Below are 22,199 nucleotides of genomic sequence, written 5' to 3'. Positions count from 1 at the left end.
ATTCTAATAAATCCTTTTAAATTTCTTTGCTTGGAAATTCTTCTTCCATGTGAGACAAAGAACCGAGGTAACAATAATTTCTCTGCCTCCATTTTCCCTAACACCACCTTCACTCCTTTTGAGGATGTGGCTTTTGTTAAAACACTGTGCACAAAGTCCTCTTTTGTGTAGCCCCACTTTTCAGAAGTAGCTTTTCTGCCAAGTCCTTTGGTTTGGGGAATTTTATAGTGCAGATCAAATTGTTTCTTGGCTTTCCCTAGGTCACCTTAAAATTTCCTTTTCTTGAGTTGACTTTCTCTGATTTTCAGATTCTGGATTTTGTTGCTATTGTCTGCTCTCCTGCTTTTCCCATTCTTGTCTTTGAAAAGTCTTTTACTGTTCTTAGGTTCTTAGGGAGAGAAAGTGGGATTTATATATGCAAATCTGCAATTCTTATCCAGTATTCCAAAAACAGTTTTTTAAAAAAATTTATTTATTATTTGAAAAACAGAGTTACAGAGAGACAGAGACAGAGAGAGATCTTCCATCTGCTGGTTCCCTCGCCAAATGGCTTCAATGGCCAGATCTGGGTCATGCTGAAGCCGGGAGCTGGGAGCTTCCTCCAGGTCTCCCATGTGGGTGCAGTGGCCCCAACTCTTGGTCTATTTTCCACTGCTTTTCCAGGGAGCTGGACAGGAAGTGGAGCCGCTGGGTCTCTAAACAATGCCCATATGGTGTGCCGGTGTCACAGGTGGTGGCTTTACTCATTGCACCACAGTGCCGGCCCCCAAAACAATAATCTTAATTTTAGAAAAATGCTTCCTTTTGAATTCCCAAGTCCTGCTTATTTTATTTTATTTTATTTTATTTTATTTTTGTGAGATTTATTTATTTGAAAGAATTACAGAGAGAGAGGGAGAGATAGAGATCTTCCATCTCCGGTTCACTCCCTAAGTGGCTGCAACAGCCAGCTGAGCCAGGCCTAAGCCAGGAGCTAGGAGCTTCATCTGGGTACCTCACATAGGTGGCAGGGGCTCAAACACCTGGGCCATCTATTCCTGCTTTCCCAGTCTATTAGCAGGGAGCCGGATGGGAAGTAGAGCAGCCTGGACTTGAGCTGGCAGCCATATGGGGTGCCAGCATTGTAGGTGGTGGCTTTATCAGCTATGCCACGATGCTGGCCCCTGTTAAGTTTTGATACAGGGGTAACCTTCATCATTGGAGATTACAATATCTGATAATAATGGCATTACTTTAAAAACTTAAAATTTAAAAAACTGTGGCATTTCCAAGAGGAAGAACTAAATTTCTCTTTTAAACCTTGTTAGGCCCAAGTCTGTTTTGGTGGTCTGAGAAGAAAAAGGATGAACTTCTGAAGTTTTGGGAAAATTATATTTTAATTATGGAAACTCTTGAAGGAAATCAGGTAAGTACTTTCATATTTTAGAAAATCCTACAAAAGATGCAATTTTTATTGTTCTTGAACGTTCATTAAAAGCAGTGAAAAAGACCAACTTGGATATAACATAATAGAAGCTAAGTATACTTTATTTACTTGCATAAATGCAATTTAAATTGGAGTGTAAATTATTTCAGGAAACTGATATTTTCAACTGACTTAGACTGTCATAAAAATTTAGTCTTATTTGATTTTTAAAAAATATTTGTTTTAAAGTCACAGCTACATAGAAGGAGAAACAGAGAGAGAGAGAGAGAGAGAGAGATCCTTCATCTGCTGGTTCACTCCCCAGATGGCCACAACAGCCAACACTGGACCATGTGGAAGCCAGGAGCCAGGAGCTTCTTCTGGGTCTCCCACATGGGTGCAGGGGCTCAAGCACTTGGATCATCTTCCATTGCTTTTCCAAGCCATTGACAGGGAACTGGGTTACAAGTGCATCAGCGGGGACTCGAAGCAGAGCCCATATGCCAGCGTTGCAAGTCACTGCTTTACCTGGTTCACTTTGAGAACCTCTGCTGGAGGGGCTCTCAGTCTGTAAGTTGTGGACTTCTAAGGGGTCAGCTGAAAGGTGCATTCCACTTGTGTACCATGCATTGTTTGTGGGCTAAAGTAATTACTCATCTGTGTTACATATGTGCTCATATGGCTGCAAAGATAAGGGTTAAAGAAAAAGTGGGGCCGTCACTGTGGTGTAGCGGGAAAAGCCGCCGCCTGCAGTGCCGGCATATGGGATGCCGAATTGAGTCCTCGCTGTTCTACTCCCGATCCAGCTCTCTGCTATGGCCTGGGAAAGCAGTAGAGGATGGCCCAAGTCCTTGGGCCCCTGCGCCCACGTGGGGGACCTGGAGGAAGCTCCTGGCTCCTGGCTTTGGTTTGGCACAGCTCCGGCCGTTGCGGCCAATTGAGGGGTGACCCAGTGGAAGGAAGACCTTTCTCTGCCTGTCCTTCTCTCTCTATGTAATTCTGGATTTCACATAAATAAATAAATCTTTAAAAAAAACAAAAAAGAAAAGAAAAAGCATTCCTAAATTCAAATAAACTTTAACTAGTAAATGCATTAAGGCCCCCGATAATTTATGTAAAAACTTGGATTTACCTGTATTTTGAAAGACACATAAATTAAACGGCAGCAAAGCTATCTGCAGCAAAGTCAGAATAGTATGAAGAGCATTGAACGCTGAGCTGTTTCTCAATATGTGACTTTGAACAACTTGTGTGACTGCAGAAAGTATTTCAGTTTTTTTCCTCTTTGTGATGTGTTGGTACTGTCAGCCCTACCTGCTTCCCAGGACAGTTGAGGCTATGTGACGTAATTAGTGGTCCTCTCTAGATGTAGACACTATTGTAACTCTACGCTAGGTTATGTTTGTTAGCTTTGCCATTCAGTTTTCATATCTGAACCACACTGTGATTCAGGCACAGGCAGGATAGGCTCCTTAGACAGGATTTTTGTTTTCGTTGTTGTTGACATAGGGGTAAAAAGAAAATGGCTGCTGTTATAAAAATCAATGACAATTCCTCCCAGCATTTAAAGGCATGTTTTCATTTTGTATTTTTTTGTTCTTATTTTTTAGATACATGTTATAAAGCCAGTCTTACCAAAGCTAAACAATCTGTTTGAATACGCGGTGTCAGAGGAAAATGGTAATTACTGCTTTTATAGCACTGATATGTTCCCCTTGATTTTCTAACTCAGACTTGCTCATTAGAGATAATTGGGAAAAGCTATAGGAAAGTGTAAGGGAGAAAACAGACAAAAGGAAGCTACCAGCTATTAGCACTCCTGATCGACCCTTCTGCGTGAGGTTGTTCACGGTGTTTATCCCCTCCGCAGTATATCCACATCCCTTTGTCTTCGTCCCTAAATCGTCTGCAGGAACATAGCCTCACGTGGCTGCAGATCTGTCTGTCATTTGGAGATACGGTTACATTTTTAAACTTTGGCTTGGCAAATTTCAAACATTTACAGAAGGAGACTAGTGTATGCAGTGCATCCTTCACCCGCTTCAGCAGCCCACTGTGCCAGCCTTGTTTCCTGTGTCATGTGCAGACGCTCCTCCTCCTCCTGCACCAAGTGATTCTGAGGCCTATTCTGCGACCTCGTACCATTTCATCTGCAAATACTTTTGTATGCAAGAATCCCCTTAAAAGATAGGGGCTCTTTGGTTGTGTGTGTGTGTGTGTGTGTGTGTGTGTGTATGTGTTGTGTTTAAGATTTATTTATTTATTTGATAGAATTACAGAGAGAGAGACTGAGAGACAGAAAGGTTTTCCATCCATTGGTTCACTCCCCAAATGGCCGCAACGGCCAGGACTGGGCTAAGCTGAAGCCAGGAGCTTCTTCCAGGTCTGCCGTATGGGTGCAGCGGCCTAAGCACTTGAGCCATTTTCCACTGCTTTCCCAGGCCATTAACAGAGAGCTGGATCGGAAGTGCAGTAGCTAGGACTAGAACCAGTGCCCATATGGGATGCTGGCACCGCAGACTGTCGCTTAACCAGCTGTGCCAAGGTGCTGGCCCGTTTGGAAATGTTATAAGAATGGTATCTTCTACATTTTATTTTTAAAAAAAATTTATTTGAAAGGCAGATTGACAGAGAGGGAGAGAAAGAAATTCCATCCACTGGTTCACTCCCCAAATGGTTGTTAGGGTCAGGGCTGTGCCAGGACAAAGCTAGGAGCCAGGAACTCCCTCCATATCTCCCATGTGGGTAGCAGGGATTCAAGTACTTGGGCCATCCTCTGTTTCTTCCTGGGTGCTCTAACAGGGACCTGGATTGGAAGTAGAGCAGCCGGGACTTGGATTGGTGTTCTGATACGGGGTATGAGAGGCAGTGTAGATAAGGGATGCTGGTGTTGCTGGTGGTAGCTTAACCTGCTGCGCCACGATGCTGGAGCCTGTCCACCTTCCTCATCCCAGCCCTTTGGTGTGAATATGTTGTCACTGCTTTCCATTCTTCATTTCCATTGATGTTAGGGTTCCTTTTTTAGGAAGGTGTCAGTGATTATTCTGTATCGTGGCCTTCTTTGGAAGAGAAAATTCCAAGATACAGTTTTCTTTTTTTTTTTTTGACAGGCAGAGTTAGAGAGAGAGACAGAGAGAAAGGTCTTCCTTCTGTTGGTTCACCCCCCAAATGGCTGCTACGGTCAGCGCTGTGCCAATCCAAAGCCAGGAGCCAGGTGCTTCCTCCTGGTCTCCCATGTGGATGCAGAGCCCAAGTACTTGGGCCATCCTCCACTGCCCTCCCGGGCCACAGCAGAGAGCTGGACTGGAAGAGGATCAACCAGGACAGAATCTGGCGCCCCAACCGGGACTAGAACCTGGGGTGCTGGTGCCGCAAGCGGAGGATTAGCCTAGTGAGCCATGGCGCCGGCCCAAGATACAATTTTAAATACAGTTTTTAAGCCCCTAATCACTACTGCACAGGTATTATGAAACTTTTTAGGATAAATAATATGAAGCTGAAGCTTCCTAAAATGATTTTATGGAATTATGTTTAGATGAAACAACTAAATGCAGGTCAGTGGTGTTGTGTTTTCATAGGAAGATAAAATGCTACACTATTGTGTTTACACATGAGAATCAACCTAGGTAAAGGGTGTTAGTGCCTACTCTAGATAATTGCCACTTTTAATAGTTTGACCCCCAGGAATTGAGCTGTATTCAGCTGATTGCTGTGCTTGTTTTCTGATACCCTGGGATTTTTCACAGATCATAAGCAGCCACAGTCCCACCTGGGGCTAGAATTTAATTGAATTCTGTTGTGACTTCACTTGTGCATTTACTATTAAAATTATGTTCTTATTAGCACATTTGGTCAACAGCCCTTGGCAAATCATATCAAATACCAGTGAATGAGTTTGAAAGATTACTGTTGCTAGAGTTGAACGTGAACTTGGCAAGCAGTGGACCAAACCCTTATAGTATATCAAGAGTTAAAAATTCTGAAATTTTTTAAAAAGGTTTGTTTATTTATTTATTTGAAAGGCACAGTTATAGAGAGGCAGAGGCAGAGAGAGAGAAAGAGAGAGAGAAAGAGAGAGAGAGAGGTCTTCCATCCGATGGTTCACTCCCCAATTGGTTGCAATGGCCAGAGCTGCGCTGATCCAAAGCCAGGAGCCAGGAGCTTCTTCTGGGTCTCCCACGCGGGTGCATGGGCCCAAGCACTTGGGCCATCTTCCACTGCTTTCCCAGGCCATAGCAGAGAGCTGGATGGGAAGAGGAGCAGCCAGGACTAGAACCGGTGCCTATATAGTATGCTGGCGCTTCAGGCCAGGGTGTTAACTCACTGCACCACAGCGCCGGCCCCCTGAATTTTTTTTGTAGCAGAATTAAAGGATATTATAAAGAGTCAAAGTACCTTTAGGGTACACATTTATTCCATTTTTTATTTGCTCAGTATTTGTATACAGTGGGCTTCCAAAAGTTGATGGAAAATTCACACTATCTTTTAATTCCATTTGTCCATGAACTTCCTGAAGCCTCCTTAATAGATATGAACAGATACTTACCTGGGGTCCAACACTGTATGCTGAGCAATAGGGGTGAAGTGGTGACACAGAGGCAGTATTTTTCACTTGAGTTTTGTCTGTTTTCCATGAGCAACAGTTTTGATTGTAGGCTCCGTGAGAACTTGGAAGGGGGTGAAATGGAGCATAGAGAGAGACGGGTAACCAGGGAGGCTTGTGTAGGGTCCCTGGCAGAGGAGGTGGCGCCTGGGACACAAGCCCTGAGGTGGGAGAGCTCCCTGGGCAGAGCAGAAGCCTCAGAGAGGCTGCAGTGTAGTGGGCACACAGAGGAGGGGCTAAAGGCCGGAGTGGTCGTCAGGGTCGGTTGTTGCCTTGTTGGGATTTTACAGTAAAAGCCCTGGGTTTTAAGCAGAGGAATGGAGTTTGAGATTTCTGTTTAAAAAATGGATCAAAGTAGGGTAAGATAAAAACTGGTTGAAATCACTCCAGATCTCAAGTTCGAACCTGCAGACCTTGGGTAATATTTAATATTTGTACACAGCAGCAGCTGTAACATTTGTTTGTAGTTACTCTAAGTGCAACTGAATGGGGAATTCTGAGTAGTGAAATTATTCTGCATATTCAGTAAACACCCTTTACACGTGGTTAAAAACAAGCTCACCTTTGCCTAGAACAAGTTAGAGTATGCCTCTGTAAGTATTTCATGCACGTGGAGAAACGAAGAATTGAATATCAACATTAAATGTTTATTTCTGTAGGATGTTGGCTCTTTCACCCATCATGGCACATGTGTATTTATAAAAGAATGTTTGAAAGCGAAAACAAAATCCTGACCAAAGAAGGTGTTATCCATTTCTTGGAGCTGTATGAAACAAAGCTTCTTCCATTTTCGCCAGAATTCTCTGAGGTGAGGGCAGCCTATCCTGATCTTTGGGATACCTCGCGAGGTAAAGGCGTCTTGTAGGACTCTGTTGGCAAGGTGCATTTTATAGATCTGTACATAGCATATCTTGTTTCTCTAAAGCTAGCTCTCATATTTGGAAAAAAGCGCGTGGGGTTTGTGGAGACGCTGAGTGGTAGCCCTGCCTGCGTCATGACCGTTGTGAGAAAGTGGTTCTGTGCTGTCCGGATTCTAAACAGCTTGAAAACCACAGTTGAGGACTTCAGGTGATTCTTTCCCGCCAGCTCTGAATCACTGAACGACTGTGACTTGTTGGCTGATGCTACTCACCTAGCGTCAGTCACCGAGTCACTGTCGTCTACTGTGTTAAGCAGAGATTGCCTTCGGGCCCATGTCTCTTAGAGTCGATACTTCATCTGTCAGGAGGAGACTTACGGGGATTGCAGCTGTGACTTTGTTGTATGTCGCAGTGCCTTGTGGATCACATGATCACCTCCTTAGCTCAGATAGCCTCCCCCATTTGGAGGATGCTGAGTCTGCTTTTCTGAGTCTCTGAGTTTGTGCTGCTGTATTTTCATATTTTTCTGTGTCTTAACTCATCCCTGCTCTTTATGGAAACTTGCTTTTTTGACCAGTGTCTAATATATTTTTGGATTATGAATTTTTCCCCTTTAATCACTATGTATAGGGGCTTAAACATTTTTTCCTTTGTTACTACCTTTATTTCCCAGTATGCATTTCTCCTTACATGCCATTTTTTTTTCTTCAAAAAGCTTTACTTTTTTTGAAAGTAACAGAGAGAGAGAGACAGAGAGAGAGAGAGAGAGAGAGAGATCTTCCATCTGCTGGTTCACTCCCAGATAACCTCAATGGCTAGGCCTGGGCCAAGCCAAAGTCATGAAGTTCATCCAGGTCTCCTATATGGGTGCACAGAGCCAAGCACTTTGGCCATCTTCTTCTTCTGGTTTCCCAGGTGCCTTAGCAGGGAGATGGATCAGAGGTGGAATAGCTGGGACATGAGCTATCACCCATGTGGGACGCCAGCATTGCTGGTGGTGGCTTAACCTGATGCACCACCACATCAGCCCCTCCTTTCTTCTTTCTTGACCCAGCACATGAACTCTCTTGTTAGTAAGCTGTAAGTTTTCTCCTGTGGGAAAATTCTGTACTCTGTTGGTCTAGTACAGTTGAGGTGCACTCCAAGACAAACCATCACTGAATTAACCTTCAGGGTGAGAGATCAGCTCTGTTCACAGTAGCTCATCTGCAGTGCTGTGCAGTAGGACAAGCTGACTTTTCCAAAGTGCTCTTACAACCTAACATCAGTTGTATCTCTCCTTTTTCCCTAGTTTATTATTGGACCATTGATGGACGCTCTTTCAGAGAGTTCTCTGTATAGCAGGTAAGCAGGTGTTCTGTTATTCAGCATTAATACAGTACTGTATGTGTGTGTGTGTGTTTTTTTTTTTAAGATTTATTTATTTATTTATTTGAGAGGTAGAGTTAGAGATAGAGAAAGGGAGAGATGGAGAGAAAGGTCTCCCATCTATTGGTTCATTCCTATAATGGCTGCAACAGCCAGAGCTGGGCCAATGTGAAGCCAAGAGCCAGGAGCTTCTTCTGGGTTTCCCATGCAGGGGTCCAAGGACTTGGGCCATCTTCTGCTGCTTTCTCAGGCCATTAGCAGAGAGCTGGATCGGAAGTGGAGCAGCTGGGTCTCGAACCGGCACCCATATGGGATGCCAGCACTGCAGGCAGCAGCTTTACCCGCTATGCCACAGCGCCGGCCCCATGGGGCATAATTTATGTTGCCTAATAAGCAGTTAACTGTTTTAAAATATTTATTTATTTATCTGGAAGGGAGAATTACAGAGAGGCAGACGCAAGGAGTGAGAAAGAGAAGAGGGAGAGAGAGAAAGGAGAGAGAAGAGAGGGAGGAGAGAGAAAGAGAAGGGAGAGAGAGAGAGAGAGAGAGAGAGAGAGAGAGAGGTCGGTCTTCTATCTACTGGTTCATTCCACAAATGGCTGCAACAGCTAGAGCTGGACTAATGTGAAGCCAGGAGCCAGGAGCTTCTTCCAGGTCTCCCATGAAGGTACAGGGGCCCAAATACTTGGGACATCTTCCACAGCTTTCCCAGCCATAGTAGAGAGCTAGATCAGAAGTGGAGCAGCCCGGACTTGAACCCATATGGATGCTGGCACTGCAGGTGGTGGCTTTACCCACTAGACCACAGTGCCAGCCCCTAGTTAACTGTTTTTAAAATCATGTAGTTCCTTCTATATTTGTTTTGTTGTTGTGGTTGTTTTTGTTTTTTGTTTTCTTTCTTACCTTGAATCCCTCCATTCTTGGGCTTTTGGAAACTAAATCTTATGTAGCTTACTTTATTCCCCCTTGTTCTTGCTTTCTGTCCTCTTAGAGATTGTAGTGACTTGACTAACCAACACTTCACACATATTTCCTTTTTTAACTTTTGATTTTGCTTAGTAATTATGTGTTTGTACATCTCTTCTTTTTTTAATTAAAATTTTTAAAGGTTTATTTTATTTGTTTGAAAGGCAGAATTACAGAGAGAGGGAAACACACATACATACACACACAGAGAGTTCTTCCACCTACTGGTTCACTCCCCAAATGGCCGTAACAGTTGGAGCTGAGCCAAGCTGAAGCCAGGAGCCAGGAGCTCCATCCTGGTCTCCCACGTGGGTGGCAGGGGCCCTGAGTACTTGGACCATCATCTGCTGCCTACCCAGGCACATTAGCAGGAGCTGAATTGGAAGCAGAGCAGCCAAGACTCAAACCCTTCTGCTGGCCACAGAATATCCCACTTTTCTAATGTTGTCTTTCTAATGTTGCTTAACTGCATTTACAGTTATAAGTCTTCTGTATGGTATATCTCTAAACAACCCTCCCTCCTAACACACCACTTTCTTTAAAGTTTTTTAATTAATCTGGGCCAGATGATATTAGTATTTAGTTGTGTTTAGTAAAAGGATAGCAATGCTTGATTGGCCAATTGTTTTTTGTTTTCAATAACTCATATGACTATTGAATAGTTTTCTTAAGCAGTTAGACAGCTGGAGAGATCAGTAAAACCAATGGGAACCTCTTGGTACTTTCTAAAAGAGATGACAGACACATTTGTTATGAAGTGCCATCAGTTTTCTAGCACTCTGATGAATTCAGTTAACAGACAGTGTTCCTGGAAGACGCATGTAGCAGAAAAAAAATGTGACATTAGTAGGTGTTAAAAAGTGCTCTTGCAAAAGTCAATTTATTATCCAATATATGTGTTTTCTGTGGATGCCTTTTTCTTAGTTTAGACTTCAAAATTTAAAATGACCAGATTATATGTTGGGAACAGTTAAATATAATTTAAAATTATTTTAGGCTACTTTAAAATTTTAATTAGTGATGTTTGTATATATGTAATTGTAAGGGAAAGTATTATAAATAGGATCTGCGCCAGTTTTGGATAGGAATTTATTAATTCATCTGGTTTCCTAAAAGGTCCTGATATTTCTATAGCCAGAAAGATTCTCAGAATTTTACTGAAAAATAAATGTGGGTTTAGAAAAAAAGAAGACTGTATTATTTATTATTGAAAAACTTTTGGCCATAGTCTGTTTTTTGTTGTTGTTTGTTTCAGTACACTTATTTGTAGATAGATTTTTCAATATTTTTTTTTTTTCCTTCCTCTTTTGTCTAGGTCCCCAGGCCAGCTCATAGGAAGTGGTTCTCCATTAGGATTGAAATTACAGAAGTTTTTAGTCACTTATATTTCTCTTCTTCCAGAAGAAATAAAGAGTATGTGCCACTAAAGAGTTTTTTTTAATGTATTAGCTTTTTTTAGCATATTGGTTGTAAGGACCATCATATGACTGTCATAATCAATATTTTCAAAAAAGTTTCCTTTTTCCAGGATTGTGCACATTTTGTCAGAATTATGTAAGTGTCCATTGTGAATATATATACTTTGGCTAGTATATAAGAGTACATCAGAAGTTGTGGGAAAATGTAATGAAAACTTCATTTTGGTGCAAAAAATTTTAGAAATCCATGCATAATTTTTCATAATACTTATATTCCAAGAATTTTCTGAATACCCCTTATATGCATGGATTTTTTTTTGCATCAAAATAAGCATCTTTTAGTTCCATTTTCTGTGAGCTTTTGGAAGTACCCTCATTTGCAACATATTTCCAGGATTGACATAAGTAACATGGAAGTTGTATTGGAAAGTGCATTGGAATTAGTCATCTTTTCTGTTCACTTTTAAGAATTAGTATAATAAATTGAAGAAAGAGATGCCTGGTTTTGGGAAAGTGTTATAAACAGTGTCAGTTGTGGCAAGTTGTCCCTTCATAGATGTTAATTTTGAAAGACCAGGAAAAATACACTTACTTGTGTTAAGACTGTACTACAAGTGTGCTGCTTCTTCAGATCAGCGATTTATTTTCCTTCTGATGAGATAAGTTGATAAGTGAAGCACAAAACCAGTGTGATTTTGTTTGCTGGGCTGCAGCAAGACTCACTGTGCTTTCTGGGTCCTTGTTTCACTCCTGCCTCTGTGACTTACAGCACGGCCCTGGGTGTGAAATACACATATCTTTCATATTGAATCTGCAAAGAGGGAGACAAGATGACCACTGGTAATAGATTCAAAAGCCAAGAAAGAAGAGAAAATATGGCCTGAATATAAAGATTTTAATGTATAGAAAATTGATTTGATTTCTTTCTTTTTTTTTAAATTAGGTAATAGAGAAGATAATTTTAACTCTGAGAGCCATTCTTTAGTTTGCTAAGATGCAGAAGTTCAAGCTATGGGGCTCCAACAACATGGGGATTAGTTTGCAGCCCATGTTGGTCCGTCCCACGTCAACAGCACACACAAGTGAAATAATGGAAGCATTTCTAGAATTTGAGTGCCTCATGGTTGTGGTTCATGGGTAGGCACGGTGTAGACACTTGATAAATATGTTGAATGAGTGTGAAATCAAACCTTGGCTGTTGCCATCTTCCTTGTGGCGTGAGTGAAGTGTTAGGCAAAAAAAAAAAAAAAAGTGATTTACTGGGTTTCATTAGGGTCTGCAGAAGACAGAGCAATTAAAATATTTATTTGCAGTTTTTGGTTATTTTTCAGTCATCCATTTCCAGTGAAGATGTTATGTGTATCTGGTTTTGTGCTAGGTACTTTGCAAGATAGACATAATTCCTCCTTAGGAGCCTCTGAAGATTTCTTAAACCATTCTACAGTGCTGATCTGAGAAAACAGGCAGACATTTCCACCAACTGCATGACCCAGGGCCTTGAAGATCACACATGAGTAGAGAAAACAGTAGGACTACAGCATGATTCCTTATACCTCACATAGGAAGTGATGTTATGATGAGATCCAGGATGGTCAGAAATAGCCTGTGAAAAAGATGTAGTGTTTTAGTTTGCACATACTCAGTGCCGCTTAACCATCAGGACTCTCCTGTTTTTCCTTTGCATTTTTTTTCAAAGATTATTTATTTGAAAGGCAGAATTACAGAGAGGCAGAGAGAGAAGTCTTCCTTCCACTGGTTCGCTCCCCAGCTGGCCACAATGGCTGGAGCTGTGCCGATCTGAAAGCCAGAAGCCAGGAGCTTCTTCTGGGTCTCCCACGCAGGTGCAGGAGCCCAAGGACTTGGGCCATCTTCTGCTTTCCCAGGCCATAGCAGAGAGCTGGATCGGAAGTGGAGCAGATGGGCCTCAAACCAGTGCCCATATGGCATGCCAGCACTGCAGGTGCAGGCCCCTCCTTTGCATTTCAAGCAGGAGAATGGCTTCCAACAATAACACAAGTACCATTCGCCTGCATGGTTAGCAGAGTCTCTACAATGTAAACTAGAATACTTATATTACTAAATAGGAGTAAACTTGGAATAACATGAAATATTTTTACACTAGTTTTACTGATTTATAATTCACATACTTTAAAATCGCTCTGCTTAATTATTTGATTCAGTGTTAGTTAGCATAGTCACAAAGTTGTGTAAACATCGGTACCATCTAATTCCAGAATTTTTTTTTTTAAGATTTATTTATTTATTTGAGAGGCAGAATTACAGATAGAGGGAGAGACACAGAGAGAGGTCTTCTATCCTCTGGTTCATTCCCCAAATGGCTGCAATAGCCAGAGCTGGACTGATCAGGAGCCAAGAGCTTCTTCCAGGTCACCCACATGAGTACAGGGACCCAAGCCCTCGGGCCATCCTCTGCTGCCTTCCTGTGCACATTAGCAGGGAGCTGGATTGGAAGTGGAGCAGGCAGGACTCCAGCTGGTGCCCATGTGGGATACTGGCATTCCAGGCAGAGACTCAGCCTACCACACCACAGTGCCAGCCCTGTAGAATATTTTTATCACCCCAGGAAAGACACCCTGCATCCATTAGCACTTGCTTATTCTCTCCTCTTCGCACAGTTCCTGATGGCCACTTTGTTTCTGTATATCTATAGGATGCTTCCTAGAAGGGGAATCACTGAATGTGTGGCCTCTCAAGTCTGGCTTGCACTTAGTGTGGCATTTTTCAGGCTTCATCCGTGTTGCAGCTTGTAGCAGTATTTCATTCCTTTCTGTGGCTGGATAACACTCTGTGGTATAGGTGTTGCATATATTGTTTATCTGTTCACTAGTTGGTGGGTCTTAGGTTGTTCCCAGTATTACAAACAATAATGAATATGCATGTGCAGGTTTTTGTGTGATTACATGCTTCAGCTGTCTTGCATATACGCTCAGGTTGGTCTTGCGTCGGGTGGTGATCCTGTGTAAGCTTCATGAGGAACCCCCCCCTCCCCCCGTTTCCTCAGTGACTGTGTTGGTGTACACACCTCCCAGCAGTGTAGGAAGAAAGCTCCGGTTTCTCTGTACCCTTCCGGACACCTGTTGTTGTCTGCCTTGTTGACTGGAGCCACCCTCGAGGGTGTGACCTGCTGTCTCGTTATTTCCCTAATGACTAGTGATGCTGAACATCTTGCCGTGTTCATTCAGGTGACATTGATTTTTAAAAATGTTTTCTTTCAGGTGGTTTCCTATTGAAGTTTATTCAGAAGATGACGAGTAGACATTGGTGTGCTGTTCCCATTTTGTTTCTGTCTAAGGCTCTGGCAAACATCCCAAGATGTAAGGCCCTGGGCATAGAAGGGCTTCTGGCTCTCAGGTAATTCATGCTGACCCCTGGTTATTTCCCATGATTTTCTACGAGTGTATCTTTCAATGACAGTGAATGGTTTTTGTTAATGTTGGCGTTGGGATATTTGAGCTGTTAATTTTATATGAAAGAAAGATATTTAAAACATCTTTTATTTGCATAGTTGAACTTACTTTGTTTTATGAATAACTGACTTAAATATGTACATATTTAACTTAGTATATATATGATATATACAATAGTATATATTTATGTACATATATATGTACATATATTTAAGTTAGTATATATATGATATATACTATTAGATTTTGGCCCCTTTATTTTATTTTATTCTTTTTTTTTTTAAGATTTATTTATTTATTTGGAGGGCAGAGTTACGGAGAGGCAGAGGCAGAGAGAGAGAGGTCTTCCATCCACTGGTTCACTTTCCAAATGGCCACAATGGCCAGAGCTGAACCAATCTGAAGCCAAGAGCCAGGAGCTTCCTCTGCATTTCCCATGTGGGTGCAGGGGCCCAAGGGCTTGAGCCACCTTCCACTGCTTTCCCAGGCCATAGCAGAGAGCTGAGCAGCCAGAACTCAAACTGGCCTCCATATGGGATGCCCACACTGCAGGCGGAGGCTTTACCCGCTATGCCATGGCCCGTTTAAATAAGGCCAGTGATCAGCAAAGAAGGTTGTACTTTCCTCTGAAGGGAGGAGGGAACTTCCACTTTGCTTATGGCCTTGTCTAAATACTGACATAGATTGTGGACTCAAAAGAGCTGCCATAGCCTTGGCAGCTCATGTCAAGAGTCTTGAGTGATCACTGACGTCATTCCTAAGAGTGCTAATTGTTAAATTAACAATAGGAGTAACTGTGCACTTACTCCCCATGCAGGACCTCTGTCTTCAGTGAGTGTGTATATGAGAATTAACTGTAAAACTTGTTCTCAAATTTTGTGTGTGTGTATGTGTGTGTGCAAACTATTGAAATCTTTACTTAGTATAGAGTTGGTCTTCTGTGAATAAAGCTAATTGAAAATGAATCTTAATGGAGAATGGGACAGGGAATAGGAAAGAGAGGAGGAGGTGGGATGGGAGTGGGGGGCGGAGGGCAGGTATGGTGGGAAGAATCACTATATTCCTAAAGTTGTACTTAGGAAATTTGTACTCATTAAATAAAAGGTTTCTTTGGGAAAAATACATAAATAAATAAATAAAGACTGAGTATTTTTATTATATCGATAAGTAGAAAACTAAAGGTAAAATATCAAACAGTAATACCAATTTCAGATTATTTTTATGTGTTAAATTCTTATTTTAAAAGTGTCTTCCTTATAGTCTTTTTTTAAAAAATTAATTAATTTATTTGAAATTCAGAGTTACACAGATAGAGAAGAAGAGGCAGAGAGAGAGAGAGGTCTTCCATCCGCTGGTTCACTCCCCAACTGGCCACAACGGTGGGAGCTGCGCCCATCCAAAGCCAGGAGCCAGGAGCTTCTGGGTCTCCCACATGGGTGCAGGGGCCCAAGGACTTGGGCCATCTTCTGCTTTCCCAGGCCGTAGTAGAGAGCTAGATGGGAAGTGGAGCAGGCAAGACTCAAACCGGCGCCCATGTGGGATACTGGTACTGCAGGCGGCAGCTTTACCCACTATGCATTAGCACCGGCCCATAGTCATCGTTGTCTTCTTCTTCTTCTTCTTCTTTTTTTTTTTTTTTTTTTTTTTTTTGAGATGTATTGATTTATTTGAAGGCCTCAGAGCAACAGAGATGGGAGAGAGATTTTTTTCATCCACTGGTTCACTCTCCAAATGCCTGTAACAGCTGGACCTAGGCTAGGTTGAAACTAAGAGCCAGGCACTCTGTCTGGGTCTACCAGTAGGTGGCAAGAATCCAGTACTTGAGCCATTGTCTGCTGCTTCCCAGGCATGTTGGCAGAAAACTAGATTGGAGACTCAGACTAGCCAGGACTTATACTAGGCACTACAATAAGGGATACAGATTCCCAGAAGTGGCTTACCCTGCTGTGCCACAACACACACTCCTACAGTCTTATTTTGGAAGAGATTTTTTCGTATTAAAATTGAGCCCTTCTAGAAGTCCTCATGGAAAATTAATAGCTTTGAAATTCTACCAGTGGTGACTTTCAGCATTAGAAATTGTAGATGTTGTAAATACCATAAACAGCACTCTGGCCTCAGAATCAGACCTTAAGGCATTCAGATCTGGCTAAAAAGCCCATGAGAGTATCTCAGGCATGGAAAGCCAAGACATTGTGGCAAAATATGACCTAAATGAAAGATATCTGTGAGTGAGATCTCGGTGGAAAGAAGGGGACATCAAAGAAGGAGGTACCTTTCTCTGAAGGGAGGAGAGAACTTCCACTTTGATGATGGCCTTATTTAAATAAGGTTGGAGTTTGTGAACTCAAGAGGCTTCCATAGCCTTGGCCGCTCATGACAAGAGCCTCGGGTGATTGCTGACATCATAAATAAGAGTGTCAATTGTTAAATCAACAACAGGAGTCACTGTGCACTTACTCCCTTTGCAGAACCTCTGTCCTTAATTTGTTATACTATGAGAATTAGCAGTAAAACTAATCTTCAAACAGTACTTTATACTTTGTGTGGGTGCAAACTGTTGAAATCTTTACTCCGTATAGAGTTGATCTTCTGTATATAAAGATAATTAAAAATGAATCTTAATGAAGAATGAGATGGGAGAGGGAGTAGGAGATGGATGGTTTGAGAGTGGGAGGGAGGTTATGGGGGGGAAGAACTGCCATAATCCAAAAGTTGTACTTTGGAAATTCATATTTATTAAATAAAAGTTTTCTATTAAGTAAAAGTTATAAAGAAAAAAAAAAAAAAGAAAAAGAAAAATAAATTGTAGATGTTGTAACAGACCAGTTAATTAACGAGCAGACCTGTCTTTGGGTTACGGAGTTGCACCTGTTGTGTTTTGCTGTCAGGGACGTTATTCAGTGCACCATGATCACACATCAGATTCTCCTGAGAGGGGCAGCTCAGTGCTATCTTCTTCAAACAGCCATGCACTTGGTGGATGTGGTGAGTTCATCTTTTGATGCTTCCATTTGCAAGTCAGTTTTCATGGAGGGGTGTATGGACATGCGGTAACGGAGCAGGCTGTGAGAACTGTCATCCGGGAGGCCTGCTCCTGAGAGTGGCTGTCGGCTGGCATGTGGAAATTTGGGTTTGGGGAGGGCCTGTACCAGCTTGATGAGTAAGAGTGACTCGCTTTGCCTTAAGTGTTTGTACCATGTGGTTTATGCCGCACCCCTGCTTGTCCTGGGAGCCTGGAGTTTCAGTGTATAAGAGGCAGGTGGTGTCTTCCAGAACCAGGTGCCGGTAACGAGCCTGGGCACTGAGCCTCTAGCAGACTTGCCTGGTGGACAGCGTTTTACGAGTTCTCTCGGCTTGTTCCTGGGAGCCCTGTCTGTGCCGGGTGCTCACTGGGAAAGGAGGTGGGCCACCTGGGTCTGTTTCCCCCAGACCTCCCCTGCCACCCATGTCTGGTTCATTGGCACCCAAGGGATATTTGTGGTTCTTGCTCTGCTTTTGCTTTTGCTTTCTGTGAAGTGCCAGATGGCTAATATTGTTTTTAGACTTTTCAGAGCATACTGTGGTCTTTGTTGTTGACTTCTGAACTCTTCCATTGTAGCTAAGAAGAGCCATAGACAGCCATAGACAATTAAAGTGAATCTTTAAAAGTAAATCTGTATTCCAGCAAAATTTGCATTACAAAACAGGTTTCCAGTAGTCTCACTGACCCCTGGGCAGAGGAAGTCATCGGAATTCAAGCTGCACCGCTGTAAGGGAGAGAGAGACCTAAATGGTTTCTTCAGTTAGGGGTCACTTTGGGGCTTTGAGAGGAATCATTTTTTGGTAGGAAATTGTGCTTTTCATATAATAAAAGCATTTTTTTTAAGATTAAAGCTATCTTTTCTGTAAGATTTTAAAGAAAATATTTCAGATAGTCTTTCATTTTAAAGGATTGCAACTGAAATCTTCATTTTAAACATCAAGTAGTATACATACATATATATATATTTTTAAAGATTATTTATTTGAAAGGAAGAGTCACAGCAGAGGGAGAGGAGACAGAAAGGAAGATCTTCTATCTGCTGGTTCACTCCCCAAGTGGCCACAATGGCTAGAGCTGCGCCCATCTGAAGCCAGGAGCCAGGAGCTTCTTCTGGGTCTCCCACGTGGGTGCAGGGACCCAAGCACTTCGGCCATCTTCTATTGCTCTCCCAGGACATAGCAGAGAGCTGGATCAGAAGAGGAGCAGCCAGACTAGAACTGGCGCACATGTGGGATGCTGGCGCTGCAGGTGTAGGATTAATCTACTGGACTACATCACTGGCCCCTAAGTAATATATACATATAAAAATATAATATATAGTATATATATTTTATAAAATAAATAATAAAAATATATAGTATTGCCGGCGCCGCGGCTCACTAGGCTAATCCTCCGCCTAGCGGCGCCGGCACACCGGGTTCTAGTCCCGGTCGGGGCGCCGGATTCTGTCCCGGTTGCCCCTCTTCCAGGCCAGCCCTCTGCTGTGGCCAGGGAGTGCAGTGGAGGATGGCCCAGGTGCTTGGGCCCTGCACCCCATGGGAGACCAGGAAAAGCACCTGACTCCTGGCTCCTGCCATCGGATCAGCGCGGTGCGCCGGCCGCAGCGCGCCAGCCGCGGCGGCCATTGGAGGGTGAACCAACGGCAAAGGAAGACCTTTCTCTCTGTCTCTCTCTCTCACTGTCCACTCTGCCTGTCAAAAAAAAAAAAAAAAAAAAATATATAGTATATATTTTATATACTTTATAATAAAATATATATAGTACATATATTTTAAAGATTTATTTATTTATGTTTTGAAAGTAAGTGTTTCACAGAGAGAGAAGGAGAGAGAGAGAGAGAGAGAGGTCTTCTATCTGCTGGTTCATTCCCCAATTGGCCGCAACAGCCAGAGTTGTGCTGATTCGAAGCCAGGAGCCAGGACCTTCTTCCGGGTCTCCCACATGGGTGCAGGGACTCAAGCACTTGGGACATCTTCCACTGCTTTCCCAGGCCATAGCAGAGAGCTGGATCAGAAGTGGAGCAGCCGGCACCCATATGGGATGCCAGTGTTGCAGGTGGTGGATTTACTTGCTACACCACAGCGCCAGCCCCAGTAATATACTTCTAAAACATTCCTTTCTTTTGATATAATTAATGGTATTCTACTTTAGCTAGTGTACTTGATTGCTTTCTCAGTGATTTTGATTTGATTAAAAATGTTAATATGAGTAATTTTTTTAAAAAAACTCTCCCACCCCGCCCAGGAGAAGGTATCACTTTCTGACGTCTCGACTTTTATCATGTCTCTGAGACAAGAGGAGTCCTTGGGACGAGGAACTTCCCTGTGGACAGAGGTGAGATGGAAAATCCATCCCGATGGTCTCTGCTGTGTTCTAGGTCCTGGTGCTTAGGACCTGGCTGTCGCGGGGGGCTATTGCACAGCCTCCCCAGGGCTACCTGCATTCCGCAGTATATGATGGTACCTGTTGTGAAAGTTGGATTTTTACCAGTCTGGTGCATGAGAAAGGGCATCCAGTGTAATTTTGATTTGTGTTTCTCTATTTTTTTTTTAAAAAAAGATTTTATTTATTTATTTGAGAAGTAGAGTTATAGACAGAGAAAGAGAGAGAGAGAGAGAGAGGCCTTCCATCTGTTGGTTCACTCCCCAAATGGCTGCAACAGCCAGAGATGCACCGATCTGAAGCCAGGGGCCAGGAGCTTCTTCCTGGTCTCCCACAAGTGTGCAGGGGCCCAAGGACTAGGCCATCTTCTACTGCTTTCCCAGGCCATAGCAGAGAGCTGGATTGCAAATGGAGCAATGGGGATTCAAACTGGTGACCATGTGGGATGCTGGCACTGCAGGCTGCAGCTTTACCCACTACACCACAGCACCGGCCCCGTGTTTCTCTATTTATAAGGAATATGGGCATCTTTTCTTTCTGATTTTTAATTTAGTGGAAAGTTGTTTTTTTCCCTTTAGTTTTTTCCATATGAAAAATTTAAACATTCTTTAAAGAGGAGAATACAGACTTGTGAACCCATCACCAACATCTTCAGTGACTGCTTATGGGTGTCCGGGCCTCTCTCCTCTCCCTTCTCCCAATTGTTTTTGATTAAATCTTATCAAATCTTATTATTTCATCCATAAATATTTTAGGATGTGCTGCCAACAGACAGGGATTCTTTAAAGGGCCTAAAAATAGACTCTTATCATCTAAAAAAACCTAACAATAATTTTCAAATTCAAATATGTAATGTTTAAATTCCTCTAGCTGGTTTATAAATGTGAGTTTTAAATGTGTTTTAATTTTTGTGCAAATCCTGAATTTTCTTTGTTCAAGTATCCAGTTAAGGCCTATTCATTTTGATTGATAAGTATAGGTTATTTATTTTTTTAAGATTTATTTATTTTTTGAAAACTAGAGTTACACAGAGAGAATGAGAGAGAGGAATCTTCCATCCTCTGGCTCACTCCCCAAATGTCCCCAGTGGCCAGGGCTGGACCAGACCGAAGCCATGAGCCAGCACCTTCTTCCATATCTCCCACGTGGGTACAGGGGTCCAAGCACTTGGGCCATCTTCCACTGCCTTCCCAGGTGCATTAGCAGGGAGCTGGATTGGAAGTGGATCACCTCAGACACAAACCAGATCCTATATGAGATGCCAGAAACTTAGGTAATGACTTTACCCACTATGACACAACACCTGCCCAATGGGTATAGGTTGGTTGGTTGTTTTTGTTGGTTTTTTTTTTTTTTTTTTTTTTTTTTGACAGGCAGAGTGGACAGTGAGAGAGAGAAACAGAGAGAAAGGTCTTCCTTTGCCGTTGGTTCACCCTCCAATGGCCGCTGCGGCCGGCGCGCTGCGGCCGGCGCACCATGCTGATCCGATGGCAGGAGCCAGGAGCCAGGTGCTTTTCCTGGTCTCCCATGTGGGTGCAGGGCCCAAGCACCTGGGCCATCCTCCACTGCACTCCCTGGCCACAGCAGAGAGCTGGCCTGGAAGAGGGGCAAGCGGGACAGAATCCGGCGCCCCAACCGGGACTAGAACCCCGTGTGCCGGCGCCGCTAGGCGGAGGATTAGCCTAGTGAGCCGCGGCGCCGGCTGGTTGGTTTGTTTTTAAATATTTATTTATTTGAAAGAGTTAGAGAGAGAGGGAGAGACAGAGATCTTCTTTCTGGGCCAGACCGAAGCCAGGAGCTTCCTCCAGATCTCACACTGGGTGCATGGGTCCAAGTACTTGGGCCATGTTCACTACTTTCCCAGGCCCTTAGCAGGGAGCTGGATCAGAAGTGGAGCCTGGGACTCCAGCTGGTACCCATATGTGGTGCTGGCATTGCAGGCAGCAGCTTCACTCACTACATCACAGTGCTGGCCTTTGATGTGGGTTTCTTAACCAGTAGGCTAAATGTCTACCCTTGACATATTTTTCATCTGTAGAAATGGCAGTATCATTTAGCTCAACCTAAATAATTTTATATTATTAGACTTTATTTTTGGAGCAGTTTTAGGATTCCAGAAAAATTAAACAGAAAGTAGAAAGAGCTCCCACATAGCCCTCAGCACTCCCTCCATTCCTGCAGTTTCTCCTGTTATTAAAACATTTTGCATTAGAGCGGCATGTTTGCTACCAACTGATGATGCAACACTGATACATTATTTTTAGCTAATGTTGGCAGTTTACATTAGGGGTCCCTACTGTGTGATGCATTCTGTGGGTTTTGGAAGATACTTACTGACATGCAGTTGCCTTGGTGGTGTCCCGCAGAACAGTGTCCCTGCTGTAGCCGCCCTCTGTGCGCCCCCTGTTCATCCCACCCCCCACCCCCCACCCAGACCCTGGCAGCCGTTGCACCTTCCGCTGTCTCTCTGGTTTTGCCCTTTCCAGGTTGTCATATGATTGAAGTCGTACAGTGTGGGGGTCCTCAAAAAGTACACGGGAGATGCATATTGTGAAAAAACTATGCCTGGATTTCCAGAATGTTTTACAGAAAAATAAGCATATGTTTTAATTCAACTTTTCCAGAACTTTTTGAAATACCCTTGAATGTAGCTTTTTCAGATTTTTTTTTTCTGCTTGGTATTAGGTATTTAAGGATCCTCTGTGTTTTTATACAGCTTGATAGCTTATTTATTTTTAGCATTG

The 22,199-nt window shown here is 42.9% G+C and overlaps 1 protein-coding gene across 6 annotated transcripts in view; it reads left to right on the top strand.

Moving 5' to 3' along the window:
* The window catches only part of TARBP1 (TAR (HIV-1) RNA binding protein 1), a 77,796-nt gene that overhangs the window by 3,812 nt on the left and 51,785 nt on the right, over window positions 1-22,199 (top strand). For all 6 annotated transcript variants that reach the window (XR_011381509.1, XR_011381510.1, XR_007909701.2 and 3 more), the window contains exons 2-9: window positions 1,308-1,405; window positions 3,016-3,085; window positions 6,668-6,816; window positions 8,160-8,212; window positions 10,518-10,615; window positions 13,857-13,992; window positions 16,940-17,036; window positions 19,318-19,407. Coding sequence is in view for 3 of the 6 variants with exons in the window: in XM_008268249.4 (XP_008266471.2) it covers window positions 1,308-1,405; window positions 3,016-3,085; window positions 6,668-6,816; window positions 8,160-8,212; window positions 10,518-10,615; window positions 13,857-13,992; window positions 16,940-17,036; window positions 19,318-19,407 (791 nt within the window). In the remaining 3 variants the exon portion in view is untranslated. The remainder of the gene's footprint in view (window positions 1-1,307; window positions 1,406-3,015; window positions 3,086-6,667; window positions 6,817-8,159; window positions 8,213-10,517; window positions 10,616-13,856; window positions 13,993-16,939; window positions 17,037-19,317; window positions 19,408-22,199) is intronic.

This window comes from Oryctolagus cuniculus, chromosome 13, assembly GCF_964237555.1.
Source record: "Oryctolagus cuniculus chromosome 13, mOryCun1.1, whole genome shotgun sequence".
Lineage (NCBI taxonomy): Eukaryota > Metazoa > Chordata > Mammalia > Lagomorpha > Leporidae > Oryctolagus > Oryctolagus cuniculus.
Note: the sequence above shows the minus strand (reverse complement) of the source record. Positions and strands in the feature narration are given on the sequence as shown.